Genomic DNA, 21,919 nt, shown 5'->3' with positions numbered 1-21,919 from the left:
TGTTGCGTTGCTTTCAATTTCATTTTATTTCTCCAAAATATATTCAACAAAGCATTTTGTTTATTTTAAATTTTATGTTCTGCAAAACTTATGTTTGCATCTAGTTTTTATTTCTTTTGTTTTCTTAGAATGTGTATTTTTTTCCATTTTATATATATGCATGTATTTTATTTTATATTGTATTCATGTTGGTGTTGTTTTCAACTTATAGTTAAGGTATTACGCGAAATAATTTAATATAAATAATTCTAAATAGTTTTCATTTATCCTTTGACGCAAAAATTCATTTAAGGCTTCATACTATAAAATGAGTCTTGTATTGGATTTTCTTTACTTTTCCTTTTGCTACACAGCGTTTCTCTCTTTGCAAAATGTTTGCTGCCTCACTCTTCCTTATTCGTTTCCACTTCTCTTTTGGCTAAAAATTGGCTACAGGATAGTCTTAAGGGTAAACAGGTGCAGGTGCAGGTGCAACTAAAGCTAACACGACAGAATACCACTTAGTTTAGTACAGCTAAAGCATATTGCAATAGTTTGTGTTGTGTGGGAAATGAAATGCCACACGAGTTAATCGCACGAAAAACAATTTAATAAATATATAATAGCTTCAGTAGATAGTGAAAGTGAAACTAGCCAAATCTGAAATCTAAAATATGGTTGCTTGCAACGCATTCCCACTACAACTAGCTAATTTAATCAATTGCTACGCCGCTCTACGAATTCCGCATCGTACCCGGTATCATCGTCATCGTCGTCGTCGTCGTAGTCGTCCGGCGAGGAGGCAACCGCCGAGCGGCTCTGATAGCTGGGCCTGGCCAGCGAGGAACGCTTCTGGCTGTTGCCATTCAGGGAATTTGTGCTGCCTCCGCTGTACTCTGCGGGCAGTTCCAAATACTCATCGGAATCATTGCCATCGTCCAAATCATCGCCATTTACCGAGCCGGTTGGACTGCCAGGCGGGCTGAGTGCTTGGATAAGCTTCCCCTTTGACTCGTTCCACAAATGATTCAGACGCTCCCGACCGAAAAGCAGAAGGAACGTGTCAATGAATTCGCGTGATTTTTCTTCCCATTTGGTGATAATGTCGCCCTTGACTTTGGTCAATTCGCGTTTGCCGCGCGACTTTAGCTCATCCATTTTGTTTTGCAAACGGAATTTCTTCTCGGACAAAAATGAAACGTTGAGCTCCTTGGCGGAATAGCCGCGTGCGAGATTGCGACGCACATACAAATCATAATCCTTAACAATACGCGCCACAATGTCCGAAGTGGATACGCCCTCGGTACGCTCCGTGGCGACGAACATGCCACGCGCCTTCAACGGACCATAGATGTCATCCAGGCCATCATGTACATAGGGAATGTCATCGTGAGCCACAAAGTCAATTTTATTTTGCGCAATGAACTCATCCGATAGGGTCCACGGGGCATTCTGAACAACCTGCAAATTAATTGAAAGGACTTGAGTAAGAGACAATTTTGGTCGTCCCTGTAGCACTTACCTCATCAACGTAACGGCAATGACGCACTCCCTCATAACGCTCGAAGCCATTCATTACAGTGCGTCCCTTCATGCGATGCGTGAGCTCATCATTGCAAACTCCCACAATCAAATAGACGTTGGGAAAGATGTTTTTGGCTTGCATTAGCTGCCTGGCATGGCCCTGATGGAACAGGTCGTAGATACCATCCGCATACACGCGTACGCGACGATTCGTCTTTCCGGAGCGGGCCATCTGATAGGTAATCCGCTGTGTATAATCGCAACGTTCGCGTTCCAATATGGCTTCCTCATCGGAAGAAAAGGGCGCTGGCTTGCAAATTGTCTGTCAAAAGGAAAGAAAAGCGAAAAATGATGCTTAGTCAAGAAAATCTTTAACAGCTTTCCAGGACCTTACAAACTCCTTAAAGTCCATGTGCAGCGGTAACATTTTGTACTCAAATATTGGTGGTGTCACCGGCGACTCTTCCTGATCGGACATTTTCAAGAATTTACTTTGTTTTCCAATTTTTTCTTATATGGTTTGTATATACTTGTATCGAATATAAATAATATATTTTGTTTATAGCTGTCGTATCACAGTGAAAATACGATCTGCTTGGCTTGCTTACAGCTGTCTAACTGAGAGCTCCAGGCGGTAACTGTTTCCACATTGCCAACCTAGACAGCTACAACAAATGCTCGGCTCACTGCGACTAGCTGTCGAGGATTCCGATTGGCCGATTCAATTGCGCAGCGGCTTTCAATTAATTGGCGGCAACTGCTTCCAAATCAATACAATTGTCAATTGTCAACAATAAAGCGGACGGAAGGACGGCCGAGAGATGGAAACCTGACCACAAATTTCAATTGACTCAAATTGAACGAACGCATAAATATGACGATGATTATACACACGTATGTATGTGTATATATGTGTGTGTGTGTGCATCTCTATATTTACATAGGGAAAATGCCTGGCACTAGTCTCGCACGACTTGGCACGACTTGACACGAGGCACTGCTCTCATCAACATCAGGCGATATCGTATGATATCGCACTCAGTTAATGGTGAGCGCGAACAGCCAATCAAAGTGTCGTCAATCAAATTCACAGCAGCGCAGACAAACTAATTGCCAAAAAAAAAAAAAAAAATCAGATCACTTGTCTATAAATGGACATGTTGCAGAAAATATAATGAAAATTAAACGATAAACGAACTAACAGTACTTAAAGCTAAACTGATTCAAAGTCACGACACAAAGTTTGAAGTTGAACCGAACCGTTAGAAGGAATGAATGAACCTTGCCGAATGGCAGGATGCTGGTTCACAGCCTTGCAGTTCGAAGCCCTGGTTCACGTATGTTAACAAGTTCAAGCTTAATGGAGCCTCACAAGCCAAACCTTAACCCAGAAATGGAGTCAATTTTCTGTTTGTAGGTGTCTAGCCCTGGTTTACTTTAATATATTTTTTAAAGGCTAAAAGCTAAATATAAAAAATGTGTGTAAATGCAAATTACAAAAAAAAAGACCCCCTAAACATTTGTCACGAATATTGCCCATTAAAAAGTTAATAACTTGTGTCAAGCGAAATGAAAAAAAAAAAATGCTTAAACACATTAATTTAAAAAAAAACAGACATTTGACACATACACATACATACAGACACAATATACAAATATACATACTTACGTATACTAATAAATATGTGTCTATGAATGTGTATGTGTATCGAAATCATTTCACGCTCGAATAATCATCGGCACGAGGAAATTAAATTAAAAGTATACATACATACATACATATATATTTAAAAAATATGAGTAATGAGTTGATGTTTCTGTAAGTTTTTAACCGACCGCAAGTTATCTAACAGTTACGTAACGTTAACTTAAAATCCTTTCTATATTATAATTAATATATAAAACATTTTCTAGCCGTAATAAGTTATTAAAATAGCCAATCAAAATGTGCGATAATCCAAGTTATTTCCCAGTTATTGAGCATCAACAATTCGCAAGAATAAATTATATGTTTCCCCGCCCTTTCATTTTCTTTGAAAACGGCAAGATAAAATAGAACAAAGACGTATTTTTATAGAAATGATTCCAAACTGCAAATTTCTGTTTACAGCCTCCAATGATGATGCAATCTTCTATAATATGACCTTGTGAAAGGCAAAACATTTCGGTTGCTATCTCGCTTGCACACTTACCGCTAGATCTGCAAATCCGCTGCTGTTGAAAGATTGGTGGGTGGAGGATGCGGCCATTGTTGAGGACGTCAACGGAGTTGGAGTCGGTGTGGACAGTAACATTGGTGGTGGGGACGGCAGCAAAAGTGGTGGAGATGTGGGCCGAACATATTTGCGCTTGACTCCAGTGCTGCCATTGAGATAATCTTCGGATACCGCCGTCGTGGAGCAGGCGGGCAAGGTGTCATCCGGTGCGGTGGCCTCGACGCCATCATCCGCATCGCTCTGTGAGATTGTGCGCGTAATATCGCGCAATGTAGTCGCTGCATGTGGCTCTGTCATGTCCACAATTACCGCCTTATCTGGGCTAGGACTAGGAGTACTCGCCTTAGCCGGGGGCGTGGCTGTGCTTGTGCGTTGCATTGTCGTCAGTTCTTTGGCGTCCATAGCGGGCATAGTAATGGCTGTCTCGTAGGTGCGCTTGCGAGTGCTTAACGTCGACGTGACAACAACGGCGCTGGCAGCAGCTGCAGCAGCTGAGGCAGTTGCGCCGGCGTTAATTGTGTTGTTAGTGTTATTTGCTATTACCGATGAAGTTGCCATCGCAGCGTCTCTGTTGCAGCGGTCGCGGCAGTTTTCCCGATTTTACTCTAAAAACTTGTACACACTAAAATAGAAAGTACTTTCGTTGTTGTTGAAAATCTGCAATTAGAAAGAACAAGTGTATACATAAATAAATTAACGAACACAGATAAAATCGCGTCTGTAATCTGATGTAAATTCATTTGTGGCACTGATGCTTGCTCTTCTTCTTGCTGGCTGTGGCGGATGCGACACGTGACATTTTCATTAAATTACTGCCGGATGCCATGGACAAATCAATTCGCTTTAATTGTCATTCGTTTCGTTTTGCCACGCGCGTTTTGACACAATGCACTAAAGCAATAGTAATAAAAAATAAAATAAAAAGAAGCAGAAGGTGAAGAATGTTCAAAAACAACAACACATTCTGGCACGTATTCAACGCTCAGAGGGAGAGAGAGAGAGAGAGCGTGAATCCGTTCTCTCTGCTTGACGATGATCATGAGTGAATAAAATAGAAAGTAAAACCTGAAGCAAGCAGCAGTTGAACAAACACCGTTATAGTCAAGTTCGATGATAGGGCAAAGCACACAAATGTATATGTATGAATATTTATATACAATCAATACATAGAAACAACACACAGTTTATTAATTAAAGTCCAATAATGCACGTGAGCGTAAAAAAACTATAACCTTAGATCGCTCTCCCTATCTCTTTCTGTATGTCTCTCACAAACACATGCGCAACTCTCCACAATCAGCTGTTTGTTGCGTGCTTTTCTTAAGTTTTTAAATTTATCCAAAGCTGTGTGCTCATAAAATATTTACATGCATGTAGTTTGCTTAGAGCGCTGCCTGGCCTTCACAAGCAATATTACGTCAAAGTTTTTTTTTTTCTGTATGTACGCGAGAACCAAAACATTTCTTATCGTGTAGCAACGATAAGGTTAATAGGAATAGAAAAATATTAGCTCGGAGACCAACATTTATGCGTTCAGGGTACTCCAATCAAGGCGGCTGACGCCGGCGCTGCGGGTTATGCTACTACAGCTGACTCATTCAATTGGGCACATGCAAAACCGGCTTTGAACCTGCGAATTCTCACGTCGCCTGTTCGTTCAAGTTCAAGTTAGATTTACACAAAACTGGATTTATGCCACTGATGTAATCGTTATTTTTGCTAAAAGAAATGGTGAAATTAAGACTCGAACAAAAAAAAAAAACGTGATCATAAATGGTTGCCAGGCAGCCAGAAGAATCGTAACGCGGTTTTAACAGCAGCTGCGGGCAATTTTTCGCTCAGCACGTGACGTCACATGCGAACGTCAGCTACAATCGTACGATCGGCGAATACTCACACAGGCACAAATACATTTGCATATATACATACACACATACATGTACCGATTGTCAGCGTGTGCATATACTACACACATGACTCAAAACGTAAACAAAATACGAAGAGAAAAACGAGTACATGGGTACGTGGTAAACGAAGAAGAGTGTAAAGCGCATCGGCAGGTGGGCAGATGGCATAGTCAGCACTGATAAAATTAACCGCCTGCGAACTATGTATGTAGCTACCTGTTCTGTCTAATCTTAACATTTCTTTTCCATTATCTTGTTGAAACATGTTTCCGTTGCACTCTGTACACGTAACTTAATGAGTTCCCAAATGACGAAGTGAACTAAGTACCCAGATTAAATAGTAGTTAACAGAAATATGTCTATACACATATGTATATAGTGTAAAATATATACACATAAGCACATACATACATTGATACAAGCACGAGCTCGATGATAAGCACAGCGATAACAGAGACGGATCTATACTTTGTGTATATTAAATAAATTACTCTACAATAATTAATACTTTGAAAAAAGCGAACCTCGCAAAATTCCCCGACAAACAACGATAATTCACTTCGTCATCTGAAACGTCTCTAAGCCGAGCTCGAATACGGGGTTAATGTACGTGGCTCGCGTTTCTCTCTTTTTGTGCCAAAAAAAAAAAAAGTCATGTGGAAAGGCCAAGAGGCAAAAACTTAACTTTATGTTTTCGCTGTACGTTTTCTGGGAATTTTCGTTCGTCAGGCTGACTTTAAAGTACAGTTGACACGTAGAATCCACGTTAACATAAGTTAGGAACGCTTTTATTCATTGATAAGCTGCTTGCCTTGCTCTATATATAAAGCAAAAATATACCATGTATTGTATTACAAATGCGTTGCATTGATAACCCCACAGTTGGCTCTCAACCATTATCGCAATTCAATAATTTGCCCAAAAATAAAAATTAAGTTGGAATTTGCCCGGTGAAACAGCACAGCTTACTCAATATTCATATATTACATATATAATTTAATTAAAATCTAATTAAACTTGTTTCGCGCGAAAACTATAACACTTGAACTAGCTCGCGTGTTCATTGCGTCAAAATATAATTAACAAATTATTTTTTCAATTTACAACTCCTGTAGGCATTGCTTGATAAGCAGTTAATCGGACTACTTCAATGCGCGAATTCTTGCAGAAATTTCAATTTGAAATGTTTGAACACACTAAGAAATAAATCCACTACAAACAAGTACTCACACACACATATAATAGGCACCCCCACTCATGAATGTCGATAAACGGTTTCATTGAGTAACGAAAACAGCTGACTAACTGTGCGTGGGTTTCATATGCGTACGCCACGATCAAACGCTCTCTCTCTCTCTCTCTTACTATGCTCCGCTTCTCCCACTACCGTTTCTTTTTGTTGCGTTTTGGTATGTACATTCATAGCTTTGAGACTAGCCAAAATTAGGCAACGGTGAAAAAAAAAAAAACGAACGGGCGCTTGGGAAAGTGGAGCATAAGCGCAGCTGGCAACGACGTCAGCGTCAAGCATGAGTAATAATGGGTATTGCTTTGCTTATTATTAAATTTGATTTTTTTTTTTTTAATGTACTATATATAAATTTTGTATTTTTGCAATGCCAACCATCAGTGACGGTGCCAACTTTAAATCGTACGATCACAGCACAAAGTTCGCTAACAGAGGTGCTACACTTGAGAGAAAAGGTCAGAACGATTAGTATTAGACAGAGAGAGCGTCAAAGAGTGGGATATAAAAAAAATAAGAGAGAGCTACGTTGCGCGTTGCATGTGCCACAACAAACCCATAAAAGTCATACGATGTCGAGAGAATGACATGGCGACGACCTCTCGTAAGGATTATCGGGGGGAGAGGAATGAAAGGAATTGGCGGCGCCACGCCGGTTGTAGCACAAATCGATGGCGCAGCAGCAGCAGCTGTTGTGCGAATGCATCAAATATCTGGGACCTGAGCATTGTTATGTAAACATCTGAGCCTTGGTAGAAAAATCAATTCAAAAAGACACATATGGAACGCATGAAGAACAAATCAAAATCGAGTGCTAATTTGCTAAAAAAAAAAAAAAACGAGCACGGTCAAAGCTTGAGAGAGGGAAAGAAATAAGAGAATTGCTCACGTCACGGGCAGCGCGTCAACGTCATCGCCAATTGGCAGGGGAGCAGCAGCAGCAGCCGTTTTGTACATATTTGTGCACACACATATGTATATATTTGTTGTAACCCAAAAGGCAACAACAACAACACCATTTACCATAGAAAATGTAGGCCAACTTACTTTCAACTTTTCTTTTGATTTAGCTTTAATATTTCGGCTAAAAATCGATGAGTGCTCGTGGTACTACGTTTTATTATATATTATATTTTTTTCACACAGAATGACGCACCATAAATTAAATTGTTTGTTGTTATAGCACTGTGCGCCTGAGTGGCAATTATTAACAAACGCTGCTGATTCACTTAGTGATGTTATTTGTTGATGCTTCAACTACAGCAAATGTTTTAAAGCTAATGTGTGTCCGCGTCTGTCCGTCGCAACAAAACGAGTAGAAATCGCGCTCAGAGTAACTTATGTTAAGCGTTGCCACACTGTTAATCAATGCCACCGGTTAAACAAAAGTATATCGATAGTTTAATAGCACGTTGTCATCATTTCGTAAGCGACAATTACTTACGTTATCCGCACGCAATTTAAATTATATTACAAAAATAATTTAAATATTGAAATAAACAGCTCATATTTTTTTGCCATATTTTGGCTGTCTTTTGTATATATTTATTGACACTCAATAACTTCGTAAATGTTTTCTTCTTTCTTTGACTAAATAAAATACAAAATAAAGCTTGATAATAACGTAAACACCATAAATCTTAATGTCTCACTTAATTTCAATAATATCATAAAATATAGACAATATTCAAGTCACAAAATATCTCTTTGGTACATCAACTAAATAAAAATAGCAACCGTTATAAAAAAAAAATAAATTCACTAACGTAGGGTAAAAATTGACCAAGTTATTGGAGGAGCTTAAATGCTAAATTCTACAGAATAATTCGTATTGAACAACATTTTTTTTTAGAATTATTTGGGATTAATTTCATAATTGCACAGAATTTTTTTGTTCAACTTTGGCTTCACACTTTGACTGTTGAACACTTGGCAAGCGAGTTGGATGGCAAGTGTTTGGGATTATTATTAAAATTGGATGACAAGTCTTTTTAGCTTCGAACAAACTAACAACGAATTCGAGTTTTAGAGATTCCCCGTTAACATATTAAGGGCATATGTATGAGTATTCTAGGTCACTGGTTGCAAATGTCTGTGGGTGTGTGATTGGCTGGGAGATACACTGTCTAATTATATTCTCAGCACTGGGATGGAATGCGTATGCCCTGTGTAATGGAGTTCTCCAGCACGATGTGGCAGTCATCGAGCGGCTCCAAAATTTGTATGAGAAATGTTAAAAGATTGCGACGACGCAAAAAACTTTCCTCCTCGTACATCTCCTGTGTGACCTTCGTCAAAGCCATGGGTTTGATAAGACGTGTCAGCAGATGCTCCCTGTTAAAACAGTATTTTTAATGTAGACATTCACTTATTTCCTTTCAATTAGGTGATCCCACCTTAAACTGAGGCATATGAGCAGCTGAAATTTGCCATCCTTGCCCAGTGTGCTGGCCGTACCATTGATCTCGTCCATGAGCTGCACATAGAGACGCCATATGCCGGAAATTTCTCGTCTTTGCAAGCTGTTGCAGCTACCATTGCTGAAGGAGGAGTCCAGGCTGGATGCCGAATCATCCAATTCCTGTTGCAGATTCTGTTCGAAAAGCTCTTTGATCTTGGCTGGAAAATACGTTTTCCATTAGCTTAAGGTATAGTCTAAATTACAGACCACCTACTAAAGTAATCCCAGATGTACAGATTACGACCAAAGAAACGGGATGAGCGAAAGCCGCAAAGGAAGACCTGTTCCAGGCATTTAACCAATCCATCATCACCACATAACAGATTCGTCAGGGTGCCCACATCGCGATCCCGACTCGGTTTGTAATGCCACTTGACAATCACGTTGACGCAGTTGCCCAACTGATGCTGAATCTCTGAGGGCGAGACCGACTCCTGGCGCTGCACACTGGGACTGCGGGTCCGTGGAGGCGTGCGTGTAGGTGGCACCATTTCGGCATTCTTAACGCTGGTGAGCACACGTTGACCCACCAGCAGACGTTCCGTCGAATCGTCGTCGACGCCCTTGCCCAGCCAACGGCCGCAGGGGAATCTAAAACATGAATTGCGTGTCATTTGATATTCGAATGGGTAATTGAGTGTAAATTACTTGTAGGTGTGCCCAGTGACCTCATTCCTCATTACCACCTGCTCCACCAGCCACTTGTGACTCGGCCCCGAGTTGTCATGTCCTATGCGCATGGTGGTCAGCAAACCAAGATTCTTGTACTGCAATCAGTTATTAAGTATTGAGTGTGAATAGAATGCTAATTTGACTCGACTCACATGAAAGATGAACTCCAACGAGCCCTTGGGCACGGGCACACGTTGGGTCTCATTCATGGTGCCGGAGACCATGATCCACACGTTGCTGGAGGTGTGGTAGGAGCCGTGTTTACGTGAAGGAAAGATGACAACGCGATAGGGCAACTCTAAGCAAGGGCAGACAACGAATGTTAATTATAAAATAAGTATCAGCGTCTCTCTGTCTCAGCTTAACATACTCGTTGTGGGATAGATGTTGGTAAAGCTGAAGTAGTCCACAGTATTGAGCGTTAGCAGATGATAGAGAAACTGCTCCTTCTCCTCCTCGCAGCGCAGGAAGGCAGACCGCTTGTAGAGTGTACGCAGCAGACTCTCATCGGAGAGCAGGGTGCGAAAGTGGCGCGACAAGAGTTTTTTCTCCAAGGAGAGACGCACCCAGGCTCGCGTATACCCAATGTGTGTCTTGATGTCCGCCATGGCCAGCACGTTTCTAGAGAGATTGATTAATATATAAAGCTTGATCGTGTAATAGCTAAAACCCACTTGACATCAAACTCCAGCGATTCGGGCAACGGGCACAGCTGCTCCAGGCCCACAAATTTGTTGCGATCCCGTGAACGACTGCGATTCGGACTGGGAGGACTCTCAAAATCCGTTTGGAATGTGGACAAGTCTGATGAGCGAAACGTGTGGAGTTTAAGTTAGATGCTCTTGCCAAACGAATTCGATGCACTTACAATCCATACGTTTGCGCATGGCATTCCAGGCCAACGCTGGCGAAGCGCTAGCAATGTTCATCTTGTTGCTGCTGGGGCTACTGGACACTGGCGTTGCAGGTTCCACGCTGCGTGACTCCTGCTGCTCCAGATAGGCCTGCAGATGAGCCCATAGCGCCGACTTGCCCTGTTTATTCTGTAGGCCGTGCGACCAGATCTTCTCCAGCAAATCGCACATGCTCGCTATAAGTGTGTTCTCCTCGACGCCGTCGCCTTTGAGGCCCAGGGCCACTGCCTCGTTGCCCATCTTCTCGAGCAGCATACGCTTCGTCTTCGACTTGATGTCCTGTTGAAAATTGTGACTTTCAGAACAGCTGTCAAGAGTTGGCTTGGTTGTGCGTTATTACCTTTAGCAAACGCTCCACAAATGTCCAGTTGGCCTGTGCTATCAGAGCGGGACTCACGTCCGCAGTGGTCAGATTGGCCGAGAGTCGATTGATGGCCGCATTCGAGTTGCAATTGGCACTGTTCGCCGGCTTCTGATCCAGCGATATCTCCCGGGCACGCCATTTGTTGCCATTCTTAACCCGTCGCAAGCTGTTGCCTCTGTTCAAGGATTGATTTTGTTTGTTGTTTTGTTTGGTTTTTAATGAATGGTTAGCGGCATGGTTTTGAAGAGTTTTAGTGAAATTTCGAGAGAGAAAGATTTAGATTAATTGTAGTTACTAAAAATGAGTCCAAATTATGCAGAGGATGGGTGCGCATGCGGTGCAAAGGAACAAAACGAGAGAGAGAAAATATGCAAAAAGAAAAGAAACGAAAAATTTAACAACAGTTGATGAATTATTTGTTGTCGCAATTTATTGGCTTAATACTTGTTAATCAATAAATTATTGTACAAAAGGCAAACAGAATCAAAAGCAGTACGAGTTAAATTTTAATTGGAAGACCAGACGGACTGAGCATCGGCACTAATACAGATACTATATAATACATATTCTAACACAATAAGATAATATCAACGACATCAGGTAGGTTAACAGGTGGAACAGAGGCTCAACGGCTTGGTGGAGGGAAATGCGATATGAATAGGCTAATTAAGGGGGGTTGGGATAAGGGAACGTGCTTGGGAAGTGGATTGGTTTGGAGTGTAGGTACATAGAGTTGGGTACAAGTGCATTAAACACTACCTCGAGGCGCACTCCTGATTCAACACGCCCTTCTCGAGAAGCGGAAAGCTGCGAAAGTAGGCGGCACGATTAGATAAAATCTCACTTGGTGGCGTCACCTCAATGTCAATGCAATTGAGACGCTTCTCAAAGCACTGCTGCGAGTCCTGACTGAGCACACACGGCTCATAGCTGGTGGCGCAGATCATATTCTCGCCATGCCGACGCCTGTGAAGCAACAGAGAAAAAACCCACTTTAACACAAGCCGCATCACAGTAAATGGAAGCTTACCTTAGCAGCTTAATGCGCTGATCGAATAGCTGCAGCTGCTCATCCGGCTGTGGCTCCCACATGGCCAGAATTTTGTTGTCAATGAGCGTGGCAAACATTTGAGATTCAAGGAAGCGCGAGAGAAAGGCGCGATGGTGCTCTGGCTGATCGGAGAGAAAGGACGACTTGTCGAAATTCTGTAGTGTTTCGCGATTCGAGAGCCACTCATCCTTGGCCTGATTGGGATAGATGACAAAGTATTCGTAGGCGTGGAACATGTGAACGAAACGATTCAGAAATATCTCCCGCAGCGAGTTATTTATGCGCAAATCCTGATAGTATTGCTCCACGGCCGACAAAGTTGGCTTTTCAGCGCGCCGCGATAACGAGCCCATGCGAGAGGGCGGCAGTGTTGAGTCCACGGCATCGACGTCCTGATAGATTCCCACTGGAGACGAGGACAAGGACAGAGTGGGGCTGCCAACGGGTGAGCCACCGCTAGCCTGGGCAGCCCGCATGCCACCCTTGCGACGCAGAAAGTCAGCAATGCGTGGCACATGGTCGATTTTCGATGGATGCGCCACCAATGGCTGATAGTCCACGCCTGGCATCTGTGCGGGCGAGCCACCGCCACCGCTATTGGACAGAGTGTAGACCGTCTCCTGCAGTTGCTGGAAGCGCTCTTTGCTGCGACGCGCTGCCTGCACACCGTTGGGCAGCGTGCAGCTAGAGATCATGGCATCGGCGCCGCCACGCATGGCATAGCCATTCTTTAGGCTGGGTTCCTGGGCGCGATCGCGCTCGATTTCGAACTTGTCCAGCACCGAAATGATCTCGGCCATAAAGTCTATCTTGTGCGGAAACACCGGCAGCTCCTCGGGCAGCTGAATGTGCTTCTTGTCGATGTCCACAAAACACAAAGCTGCTTCACTGCCGATCTTATGTGCTGCCTCGCATCCGGCGTGCAGGCCCATCACAAACGGCACCGGCGCGTCCAGAAAATGATGCAGTGCAGCGGGCAAAATGGGCGCATAGACATGTGGCCAAATGAACGGAAATAACAGCGATGTGATGCTCTCGCCCACAATCATGAGTCTTTGGTAGTCTGCCGAGGGGAATACGTATATATTTAGGGGAAAAAATGAATTTCATTCGCTATTTACCTGTGGAACGCAGCAGCACCTGACTCTCCAGCAGCACACAGGTCAGGAGCTGAATGACACACTCCACACCCAGGTAGCTGAAGAGCAAACGCAACGGAAAGTCTAGCAGCGGCAGCTCAGTGGCCAGCGCAGGACGTTGCAGGATCAATGCAATTGCTGGCAGATGTGGTTCCGTGGGTGGTAAATAGATGCGTATCGATTTTCCCGGCTGAGGTAGCATCACTTCATAGAGTATGTTATACACATACGACTCCAGACTAATGCCAGCGCCTGGCTGTCGTGGAAGACAACTGCAAAGGTAAATTTATAATTACATTTACAGTTGTGGAAAAAAAACACAAACTTATCTTAACAGATAAAGACACATACAGATAATCAATTGATTTGTATAAAAAGTCTAAAAATAATACCAAAAATATATATACGAATTATCAACGATTAGATAATAAATGCTATCATTATGTCTGGTATAAATCATAGAACAGAATATATAAATAAAATTGAGCTGAGTGACATATCAAACGTGAAGGATATTTAAGTACAAAGTCATAGATAATATATATAATATAATATAGTCTAGATATACCTATATAATATAATATAGAGTCTAGATAGATTAAGTTTATAGGCAATAAAAACAATTGAGTAAGAACCCCATTTTACCGGTACAGATTCTTGAGGAACAGCTCTGCGGCAAATGCATAGGGCGCTTGACAAATCAATGAGATACTTTTGGCCACATATAGCTTGTCCTTGCTAATGTCGTAATAGCTTTGTGCGGACTGCGGCGCCTGGCCGGCTACTTTAAAGTGTCGCGGCAGCGAACGACTGACCGGCCCATCCTGCTTAATGCGGCTCAGTGAGTGCGTCTGCTGGCCATTCGATAGCTCCGTTATGAACATGGACTGCAGCGTGTGGATGGCGCCACAGATGTTCCGATTGCGTATCTCCTCGTAGAAAACCAAACTGAAACCATAACAACGTTTGCCATCCTCTCTCGTTGTAGCAAACGAATGGAACTTTGGCTCAATATTGTGTTTCTGAGTGCGAAAGCGCAGGCCCTGCGGCAGCGACAACTGCAAAGAGTAAAGGGGAAAATAGATCAGTACTACTTATTAACAATCAGATCTACTTATGTGCCATTTCGTAATAATGCTAATGAAACTATAAATCTTCAATTATCAACTGTCGTTAGGCTGTGCATAAGAAAATCATTTGTGTGCCTCATAAATTGCAATAACTGTAAAACGTACTTAAAGCAGATGCCCAATACATCTATATAGATGTATATTATATATAGATACACATATATACATTGCTGGGCACTTCAAATACTCTCAAAGTATATACAAGTGAAGATTTCGTTGTATGATAAGCTACGCGTGGCTGTTTGCTTATCGACAGCGCAGTCGTCGCTGTTGATGTGGCATCAATTAAAAGCAGCTCGCAGTCATATCATCATCATGATCAATGAGCACCAAGTCAGTGAAGCATGAATTTCATATTTGTGTGCTCAGGGCACTCGGACTGTGCCCGATCGGAGGGCTAGACTTGCTTGCATCACCAAGCAGGCAATTGAACTTAATTGAAGACCTCGCCCATGTGGCTATATGTCTATTAAATGGCTGCACCTACCATACATATGCCGTGTGCATCGAATGGATTCCAGGGTACATTTTCGGGATAATGGGCTAATGGTTTGCTCTTGTAGGCGCGATCCAGCGGCGAACAGTGCAAATTATCACCTAATCAAATATTAAAAATAATAAAATAAAATAGAAATTCGTGTTAATATTTTGATAACTTTCCAACTACTTGTTGATGTGGCTTACCAGCAAAACGATCGGGCTCCAGGCCCGTATCTAAATCCAAGCCACATATCACAAAATAATCGGCAAAGCGTGAGAATTGCGGATCCGCATCGCGTTTCAATTGATTCAACTCGGATTGCTCGCCAGGCGACGTCGGTGATTGCACCATGGACATCGTTGCTGCCGTCGTGGCTGCTGAACTGCCGTTGATGCTGTTGCTGTTGCTGCTGCCATTGCTGTTGCTATTGCTATTGCTACTGCTAAGCATCAATTTGGACAAACGGCTAGCAACATTTTCACGCGCCGTCATAATTTGTTTGTCTGTCTTTTGTTCGTTGCTCGATTGCTCTAAATTGTACATCAAACAAACGCCTCCATGTGTGCGTGCCTGTGTGTGCACATATGCTCGTCTGTGTGTGTATTGAAAGCTATTACCGTTGTGCGCTCGTTTGCTGTTGCTTTTTTTTTTGCCACTTTCCAATTATCACGACGATGGCGACGACGTCAACGTCCCTGGCCCTGTGTCAGTTTTGTCTGCAAATATATTATTGTTAATCGTCAAAATGAGACACTATCTGAGGTTGTGTGTGTCTGTAACTGTGACCCTTTTGGTTGCCTTGTATGTACATATGTATGTATATGCGAAAATTCTATGCCAATGGCACAGTTGTCGTTGTCTGCTTTTCACCCCCACACCACACACTGCTTAAAGACGCATTCGTTTACAAAATTATTATAACCTTGCTCAGGGGCTTTTATTTTTCAAATTTTAAACACTTGCAATTTGGATCAAGCCAGAAATAAAACACTTGTGTTTGAATGTATTGTACACATTTTTAGCACAAGCAAAACAACTTTGTGTATTACCGTTGTTCGCAATTTGCACTTTCCAAAATTATTTTTGCTTTGCGATTGCCCTATTATCGATGATTTTGACGATAGGTTGTAAAAAGTTGGTTCAATAACTAGTTCAATGGAATCAAATCAAGAACAGCTGATTTTTGTTTACGTTTTTTGTAAACAGCAAAGTACAGATGTACTGCACTTTAATGGAAAATTACTATATATTTTGAAATGTAACTTTTCACTCATTTTATTACATATTTCTTGGTGCAGGAATAACTTGTTGGTTATAACTATAGTAAATATAAATATATAAAGCGAGTAATCACAAACTATTATTTTCAAAATTGCAATAAACAGATTTTCACTCGCTCGCCACCTGATATAAAAATATCGATATTTTTATCATCGTAGCACTCTTATCGTAGAAACCATACATCGATTATTGAAATATATTGAATCAGTTGATGTGTACACACTGAATTCGTGAAACGTGAAAAAAGTTCTAAACTGTATTTATGTGTGGCGACATTGTCGCATATTTAATAAAAAGCTGGAGAACGGCGAACGGAAAAACACGTTGACAGCTAGTTTAAGCTTGATCGATCAAGAATTCGTGTATAATGTTGGAGTCGATATTGAATTGTTTTTAAAAAAACGCCTGAGCAGTGGGTAAGAGCTCTTAGAACTTCTTAAGCACACGAGCATATGTGTGTATGCGTGGATATGTATTATGTGTTAATTCAAGTGTATGTGTGTGACTATGTGATTCTCTGTGTGCGCAAATGTGTTTGTGGCACAGAAAGGCTTCGGTCGTAAGCAGCAGCAGCTGGTGACAAAAACAACAATAAAAACAATTCTTTGTGGGACTAGATATCCCTACTCTACTCGTGCCGCGCGTGTCTCGCACCCCACTCTTCGTTTGTTGTTTATTTGTGTCCGTAACAACGCGGAAGCTTGCAACAACAACACGAAATTCAGTATGGGGCCTTCGATGTAATATTACCGGTTTGCAAATGCCACAATTTCGAGTTTTCTCAGCTGCCCCACAGCAGCAGCAGCAACAGTGGTAACAGCAATAACAAAAATAGTGTTGCATGCAACATAGCTTTCCGCATTGCATCGTTTGCTTTTGGGGCTGGTAACACGGTTTTGAGGCGTTTAAAATGCAAGACGTGTTTAATAAACAATTTATTGCATTACAATAAACAACATCGGCTCGCACCATCAGCAGTTTGTTCGTGTAATATTTTCATTATTATTATTCACTGTTGTTGCTGTTATTGTATGTATGTTAATTGTTAGGTTGCGCTATTGTTTCTGTTGCATAAGAAGTTACTTCCAAGTCAGGCTTTGCGTGCTTCTTATTGTGCCTCTCTTCTTTCTCGCTGGCAACAACCTGTTAGCTGTAAAGAAACAACATATACATATATATAAAGAGAGAGAGAGAGAGAGAGAGGGAGACAGAGTAGTAAACGAACGAGAGACACGCACACAAATGTACAAGGCACTAACTCGGTTTGGCCTCTTTCTTGCATAGTGTGCTGCTCTTTCCACCTGTGAACAATTATCGCCGTTATCTTATACATCAAACATGTGAGAACTATCGACAGCAATACGATCTTCTAACGTTTTCCGTGGGTCAAGGCCCGCATCGACGCACAGTTGTCTGTTTTCGCAATCAGCTTATCGATCCGCACGGATTTGAATCGTAAGTAGCGCACCTTTATACATATATATACAAATGCAATTCTTTCGGATTCTTAATGTTGTTGTTGTGACAGCCGTAAACAGGAACAGCAGCAACAACAACAACAACCAGTGAAGAGCTGGCGAAGCAACGGTAGAAGTAGCAGCGCAAGTAGAAAACGCGTAACGGATCTGTGTAAAATGGGCGTTAAGAAGCATATCAGCGAAACTCCTTGTAAGTAACTTATGTATACGTAATAATGCTGCTCATTTATATGTTAATCGATATTTAATGACCAGTGCGGTGTAAACTACTTAATTATATTAAATATTTAAAATTGAATTTATTTAACGGATATTGAGACAAACCCTTCATTAATTATATACATACAATATACATATGCATATACATACATATGCATGTGTGCGTGAGTGTTTTCGTATGCAATGGAAGTTGGCACAATTGACAAGTTTGAAAATATTTTGCAAATAGACAAACCAAAAACAAAGAAAACCGAACAAAAATAAAATTAAACGAATACCAATTAATTATTTAAGTTTTAAGCGTGTGTATGTGTGCAAACGACTAAAAATAAAGCCAAACACGCCGGCGAACGTACGGGCGCCAGTTCGTTTTGTTTGCTCGGGTCACGCAGCTTATTCAAGGTCGCCCTCTTTCGCGAGCTGCCTTTCAGGTTGCATCACACTCAGCTCTCAGCTCACTCGCTCTCCCTCTCGCTTGTCTCGTTTTGGCTACTTGCTCTCTCGCTCGCTCACTTGTTGCGCCCTGGTTGAGCGAGACATGTTGACATTCACGAAGCAGTGCCCAAAGCGAACGAACGTAAATTAGGTCAACATTAGTGAATTTTGTATAGCTCTGTGTGTAAATATATATGTATGTATATGTGCATTTATATTGTGTATATATATATATATATATAGATATATGTGTGTGTGTACCTACTTTTTGCCACATACTTTACCTCATCTGATGAAATGATTAAAGTTTGCTAATAATTATTGTATTCCTTTCGCTTTACTCTGTTTGATTTTTTGTTGGCCTCTTTTGCAGTAAGTAAATCGAACTCTGTGGATCTCTACAGACCGCCCGCACTCAGACACAATAGCAGCGAGGAAGCAACAGCAGCAGGTGCAACGAACGAAACGGTGCCAGAGACGGCGGCAGCGGCACAAACGACAACAACAATATCAACTACAACAGAAATAATCTCGACAACTACCTCAGTCGCACGGAAAAGGTCTCCAGGCAGGTACGTAATCTCCATTGATTAAAACCCAGCAACCTAATTGTTTATATAGTAAACACACGAGTTTTATAATCATAGTTAACGCAGCTTTCTTTTCGACAAAATATTCATATGTTTTTATTGGGATTGCATTATTGTTTTGCAATTCCTTGTAAGGTGCTTGCACTTGACAACTGTTTTTTACGAAATTCTTCTCTACGTGGAGTTGTGTCCGTATTTGTGTGTGTGTGTCTGTGTTAACCGCTATCATTATTTTCTTTGTTTTGTTTTGATCAACTGCTTCGCAGAGAGCAAACAAGCACCGCCGCGGCCGAAGCAGCAGCAGCAGCAACGCGTCGTGAACGGCGTCCCGATCGCGCGGTTTATGTGCCAAGGGCACGACGCAGTCAAACAACGCCTCCAACAACGACAACAATGCCGATGCCTACGCCAACCGTAGCAGCAGCGCCGACTACGTGCAATCAACAGCTACAGCCACAGCCACAGCCATTGGACATGCCAGTTGTAAATACAAACCCGTCCAAATCAGACGACGGCAACGGGCAGCAGCAGCATCAACAAGCGAAAACAAAAAAATCAAGATCTCGTCGAGATCGCGGCAAGAAATCGGTTGGCAAAACTATTGAGCCAGATACGTTGCTTGTGATTGCGCCTAGCGAAAACCAAGCTAACCAAATACCAGATACGGCCGGACCACCGCTAGTTAGCAACTGTGATAAAGAGGTAATTAATCATATTGTGAATTTGCCAAACCAAGACCGAAATAAAAGTATTCGTCTAATTTTGTAGACAATGCGATCAAAGACGAGCAAAACCCACAAACAGCAACAGCCGCAATCGTTGCGCATCGAAGACGCTGCGCCGCCAAAAGCCAGCTATGCGCCAACGACTGAGGATGTGAACAAATGTGATAACGAAGTGCGCGAACTGCAGAGAGCCTCCAAGGTAAATGCGTTGACATAAATTTCGTGGATACATTTAGTTAAATTTGATCTTGCTTATAGGAAATCAACCGCAGCAATCGTCGTATCATGAAACAAACTTTTGTATCGGATGTGCTTGAAATACCCGAAAAGATTGAATCTGCGCCTCAGATTAGCAATGCCACTGTCACAGCAGCAACTACAACAGCAACGGCAGCAGGAGCAGCGACTGCTGCATCACTGACACCACCTGCCGACAGCACCACCGAGGATGATGATGAGGAGAACGAAGATGATTGGGAGAATATGTTTGATGAGAACGGCGACTGTTTGAATCCAAAGATTCTGCAAGAGCTGACCGAATCCGTGGGGAAATGTAAAATCGAATTGCCTAAAATGGATTACAGCGTAAGTGAATGTAGCTGCGTAAATGTTTTAATTCATACTTTATTTACTTTGTAATCCTTCAGCTGTATCACATTAAGCAATCGCTGCTCAATGAGGAGGAGTTTCCGCATGTGCTGGAGATCTCGAATTTCCCAGTGGAATTTAAGACACCGGATCTGCTAATGCTCTTCTCGCAGTACAAAAGTGCCGGTTTCGACATCAAATGGGTGGATGATACACACGCTCTGGCTGTCTTTAGCAGCTCCCGTATTGGTAAGTAGGGAGTGTGAGGTATTTGCTTGTTAAAGTCAACCAAAAATTATAATTTTTATTCATTTTGTAGCTGCTGAGGTGCTGACCATGGGTCATCCATTTGTTAAGTTGAAGCCACTGGCCGAGGCTACACTGGAATCCCGTCTCAAGGCGAAGAAGGCGGGCGCCACATCGCTTCAGCCATATCGACAACGACCGGAAACTTGTACGGCGTTAGCGCGTCGTCTGGTGTCCGGCGCTCTGGGTGTTAAGTTGCCTACGGCACCAGAGGAAAGGGAGAATGAAAGGCGTGTCCTACGTGAAGCCAAAGGTGAATGTCTTATCCATATCCTTAATATGTTTTCTATCTTATCCATTTGTATTGTAGAACGTAAACTTTTAGCTGCCAAACAGCGCGACGAGGTCTGGGAGAGCTAGGCCATTACGACTTGTGGCATGAATGCATTTTTGGCGGCATGCTACACAATAGCTGTCCCATATCCAACTCTCACTATCCCCTCATTCTCCTTCTCCTTCATTCTCGTTCTATCTCTGTGTAACCCTTCTTCCGCACTGTCTCAATCAAAGCTAGTGTTAAACGTGAATATTATTTGTATGCTTAATTGTGTACTTTAAATGTTTCGCTTTTCATGCAATTCGCAATACAAATTTTTGCTCAAGTGTTAATTTTTATATGAACGCGTATGCGTTTTATTGAAAAATATGTGCATATTATATAAACATATACATATGTATATGCGAAAGTACGTATATATGTATATATTTATTTGTCGTAGAATATAAGCAGACATGCATAATATCTAAATACATGTTGTTTTAACTCCATGTGTAAAATTTTATTTATAAGCGCAAGCAATTTATATAAATATATTTTAATAAAGTTTATAGTGCTTAAGTATAAAAGAAACATGTAAGAACGTTGCAGTCGGGCGTTACCAACTGCAGAATACTCATTCACACCTCATAAGCAATTTAATAGCTAAGTTTAGCTCTAACTTCAATAGCGCCGAAATAGACTGCGTTCATACGGAACGTATTCGCATTCACTTTCGTGAATGAGTATAAATATACATATATTTATATTCTCTATAAATTCGGAGGGATAACATCAAACTAATCTTTTCGGGCCTTGGCATAATAATGTTAATTAATGTTGAAATTCGGGATGAGCTACATATATAAACACGAAAAAATCGTGAGAAGCAGCAACCATCTCTAACTCGGGCGAAAACAAAACAAAAATTTCCCGCCGAGAATTCAAATTCGAATT

General features: G+C 41.8%; 3 protein-coding genes and 1 long non-coding RNA gene across 7 annotated transcripts; 2 read left to right on the top strand and 2 right to left on the bottom strand.

Annotated features, from left to right (window-relative positions):
- Nucleotides 1-2: 2 nt before the first annotated feature.
- Nucleotides 3-8,209, bottom strand: Pcyt2 (Phosphocholine cytidylyltransferase 2). Of its 2 annotated transcripts, XM_018100438.3 has the most exons (4): nucleotides 7,920-8,209; nucleotides 3,696-4,376; nucleotides 1,502-1,825; nucleotides 3-1,440 (listed from the first exon to the last, which is right to left on the bottom strand). In XM_018100438.3, the coding sequence occupies exons 2-4, from the start codon at nucleotides 4,275-4,277 to the stop codon at nucleotides 697-699; spliced, it is 1,650 nt and encodes a 549-aa protein (XP_017955927.1). In that variant the 5' UTR covers nucleotides 4,278-4,376; nucleotides 7,920-8,209; the 3' UTR covers nucleotides 3-696. The 2 variants fall into 2 exon arrangements, with proteins under 2 accessions (XP_017955927.1, XP_017955928.1); XM_018100439.3 differs by lacking the exons at nucleotides 3,696-4,376; nucleotides 7,920-8,209 and adding an exon at nucleotides 1,898-2,105.
- LOC149091416 (uncharacterized) lies at nucleotides 2,105-4,318 on the top strand. The gene is made up of 2 exons (XR_016196685.1): nucleotides 2,105-2,981; nucleotides 3,614-4,318. It is a non-coding gene; the product is annotated as an uncharacterized LOC149091416 (long non-coding RNA).
- A 276-nt stretch (nucleotides 8,210-8,485) lies between the features above and the next one.
- On the bottom strand, nucleotides 8,486-16,288 carry pns (DENN domain containing pinstripe). Of its 3 annotated transcripts, none has more exons than XM_018100424.3 (16): nucleotides 16,134-16,288; nucleotides 15,288-15,800; nucleotides 15,091-15,200; nucleotides 14,119-14,531; nucleotides 13,456-13,745; nucleotides 12,314-13,397; nucleotides 12,043-12,249; nucleotides 11,260-11,458; nucleotides 10,874-11,198; nucleotides 10,680-10,809; nucleotides 10,376-10,626; nucleotides 10,158-10,303; nucleotides 9,982-10,100; nucleotides 9,548-9,924; nucleotides 9,269-9,491; nucleotides 8,486-9,206 (listed from the first exon to the last, which is right to left on the bottom strand). In XM_018100424.3, exons 2-16 carry the CDS (start codon nucleotides 15,625-15,627, stop codon nucleotides 9,011-9,013), a joined length of 4,410 nt encoding a protein of 1,469 aa, XP_017955913.1. In that variant the 5' UTR covers nucleotides 15,628-15,800; nucleotides 16,134-16,288; the 3' UTR covers nucleotides 8,486-9,010. The 3 variants fall into 3 exon arrangements, with proteins under 3 accessions (XP_017955913.1, XP_089115530.1, XP_089115531.1); XM_089259404.1 differs by having other exon boundaries at nucleotides 16,007-16,146; XM_089259405.1 differs by lacking the exon at nucleotides 16,134-16,288 and adding an exon at nucleotides 15,865-15,991.
- Nucleotides 16,289-16,556: 268 nt separating this feature from the next.
- LOC108651033 (uncharacterized) lies at nucleotides 16,557-21,556 on the top strand. The gene is made up of 10 exons (XM_018100433.3): nucleotides 16,557-16,781; nucleotides 17,650-17,820; nucleotides 17,894-18,033; nucleotides 18,871-19,069; nucleotides 19,354-19,789; nucleotides 19,856-20,011; nucleotides 20,071-20,397; nucleotides 20,460-20,649; nucleotides 20,720-20,959; nucleotides 21,017-21,556. Exons 3-10 carry the CDS (start codon nucleotides 18,000-18,002, stop codon nucleotides 21,064-21,066), a joined length of 1,632 nt encoding a protein of 543 aa, XP_017955922.1. The 5' UTR covers nucleotides 16,557-16,781; nucleotides 17,650-17,820; nucleotides 17,894-17,999; the 3' UTR covers nucleotides 21,067-21,556.
- The last annotated feature ends 363 nt before the right edge of the window (nucleotides 21,557-21,919 follow it).

Source organism: Drosophila navojoa, chromosome 4, assembly GCF_054131105.1.
Source record: "Drosophila navojoa isolate 15081-1374.11 chromosome 4, UAZ_NAV_1.0, whole genome shotgun sequence".
Lineage (NCBI taxonomy): Eukaryota > Metazoa > Arthropoda > Insecta > Diptera > Drosophilidae > Drosophila > Drosophila navojoa.
This window is presented reverse-complemented; position numbering and strand designations above follow the sequence as displayed.

Bases quoted from the DNA above. Each gene is read 5' to 3' on its own strand.
- Pcyt2 (XM_018100438.3), bottom strand. From the start codon at position 4,277: ATGGCAACTTCATCGGTAATAGCAAATAACACTAACAACACAATTAAC. The intron at 1,826-3,695 runs GTAAGTGTGCAA...TCCTTTTGACAG, and splicing joins GCGGATTTGCAGATCTAGCG to ACAATTTGCAAGCCAGCGCC. The intron at 1,441-1,501 runs GTAAGTGCTACA...ATTAATTTGCAG, and splicing joins ATTGCCGTTACGTTGATGAG to GTTGTTCAGAATGCCCCGTG.
- pns (XM_018100424.3), bottom strand. From the start codon at position 15,627: ATGTACAATTTAGAGCAATCGAGCAACGAACAAAAGACAGACAAACAA. The intron at 13,746-14,118 runs GTAAAATGGGGT...TTACCTTTGCAG, and splicing joins TTCCTCAAGAATCTGTACCG to TTGTCTTCCACGACAGCCAG. The intron at 9,925-9,981 runs GTAATTTACACT...TTCATGTTTTAG, and splicing joins GTCACTGGGCACACCTACAA to ATTCCCCTGCGGCCGTTGGC.
- LOC108651033 (XM_018100433.3), top strand. From the start codon at position 18,000: ATGGGCGTTAAGAAGCATATCAGCGAAACTCCTT. The intron at 18,034-18,870 runs GTAAGTAACTTA...CCTCTTTTGCAG, and splicing joins GCATATCAGCGAAACTCCTT to TAAGTAAATCGAACTCTGTG. The intron at 20,650-20,719 runs GTAAGTAGGGAG...TTCATTTTGTAG, and splicing joins CTTTAGCAGCTCCCGTATTG to CTGCTGAGGTGCTGACCATG.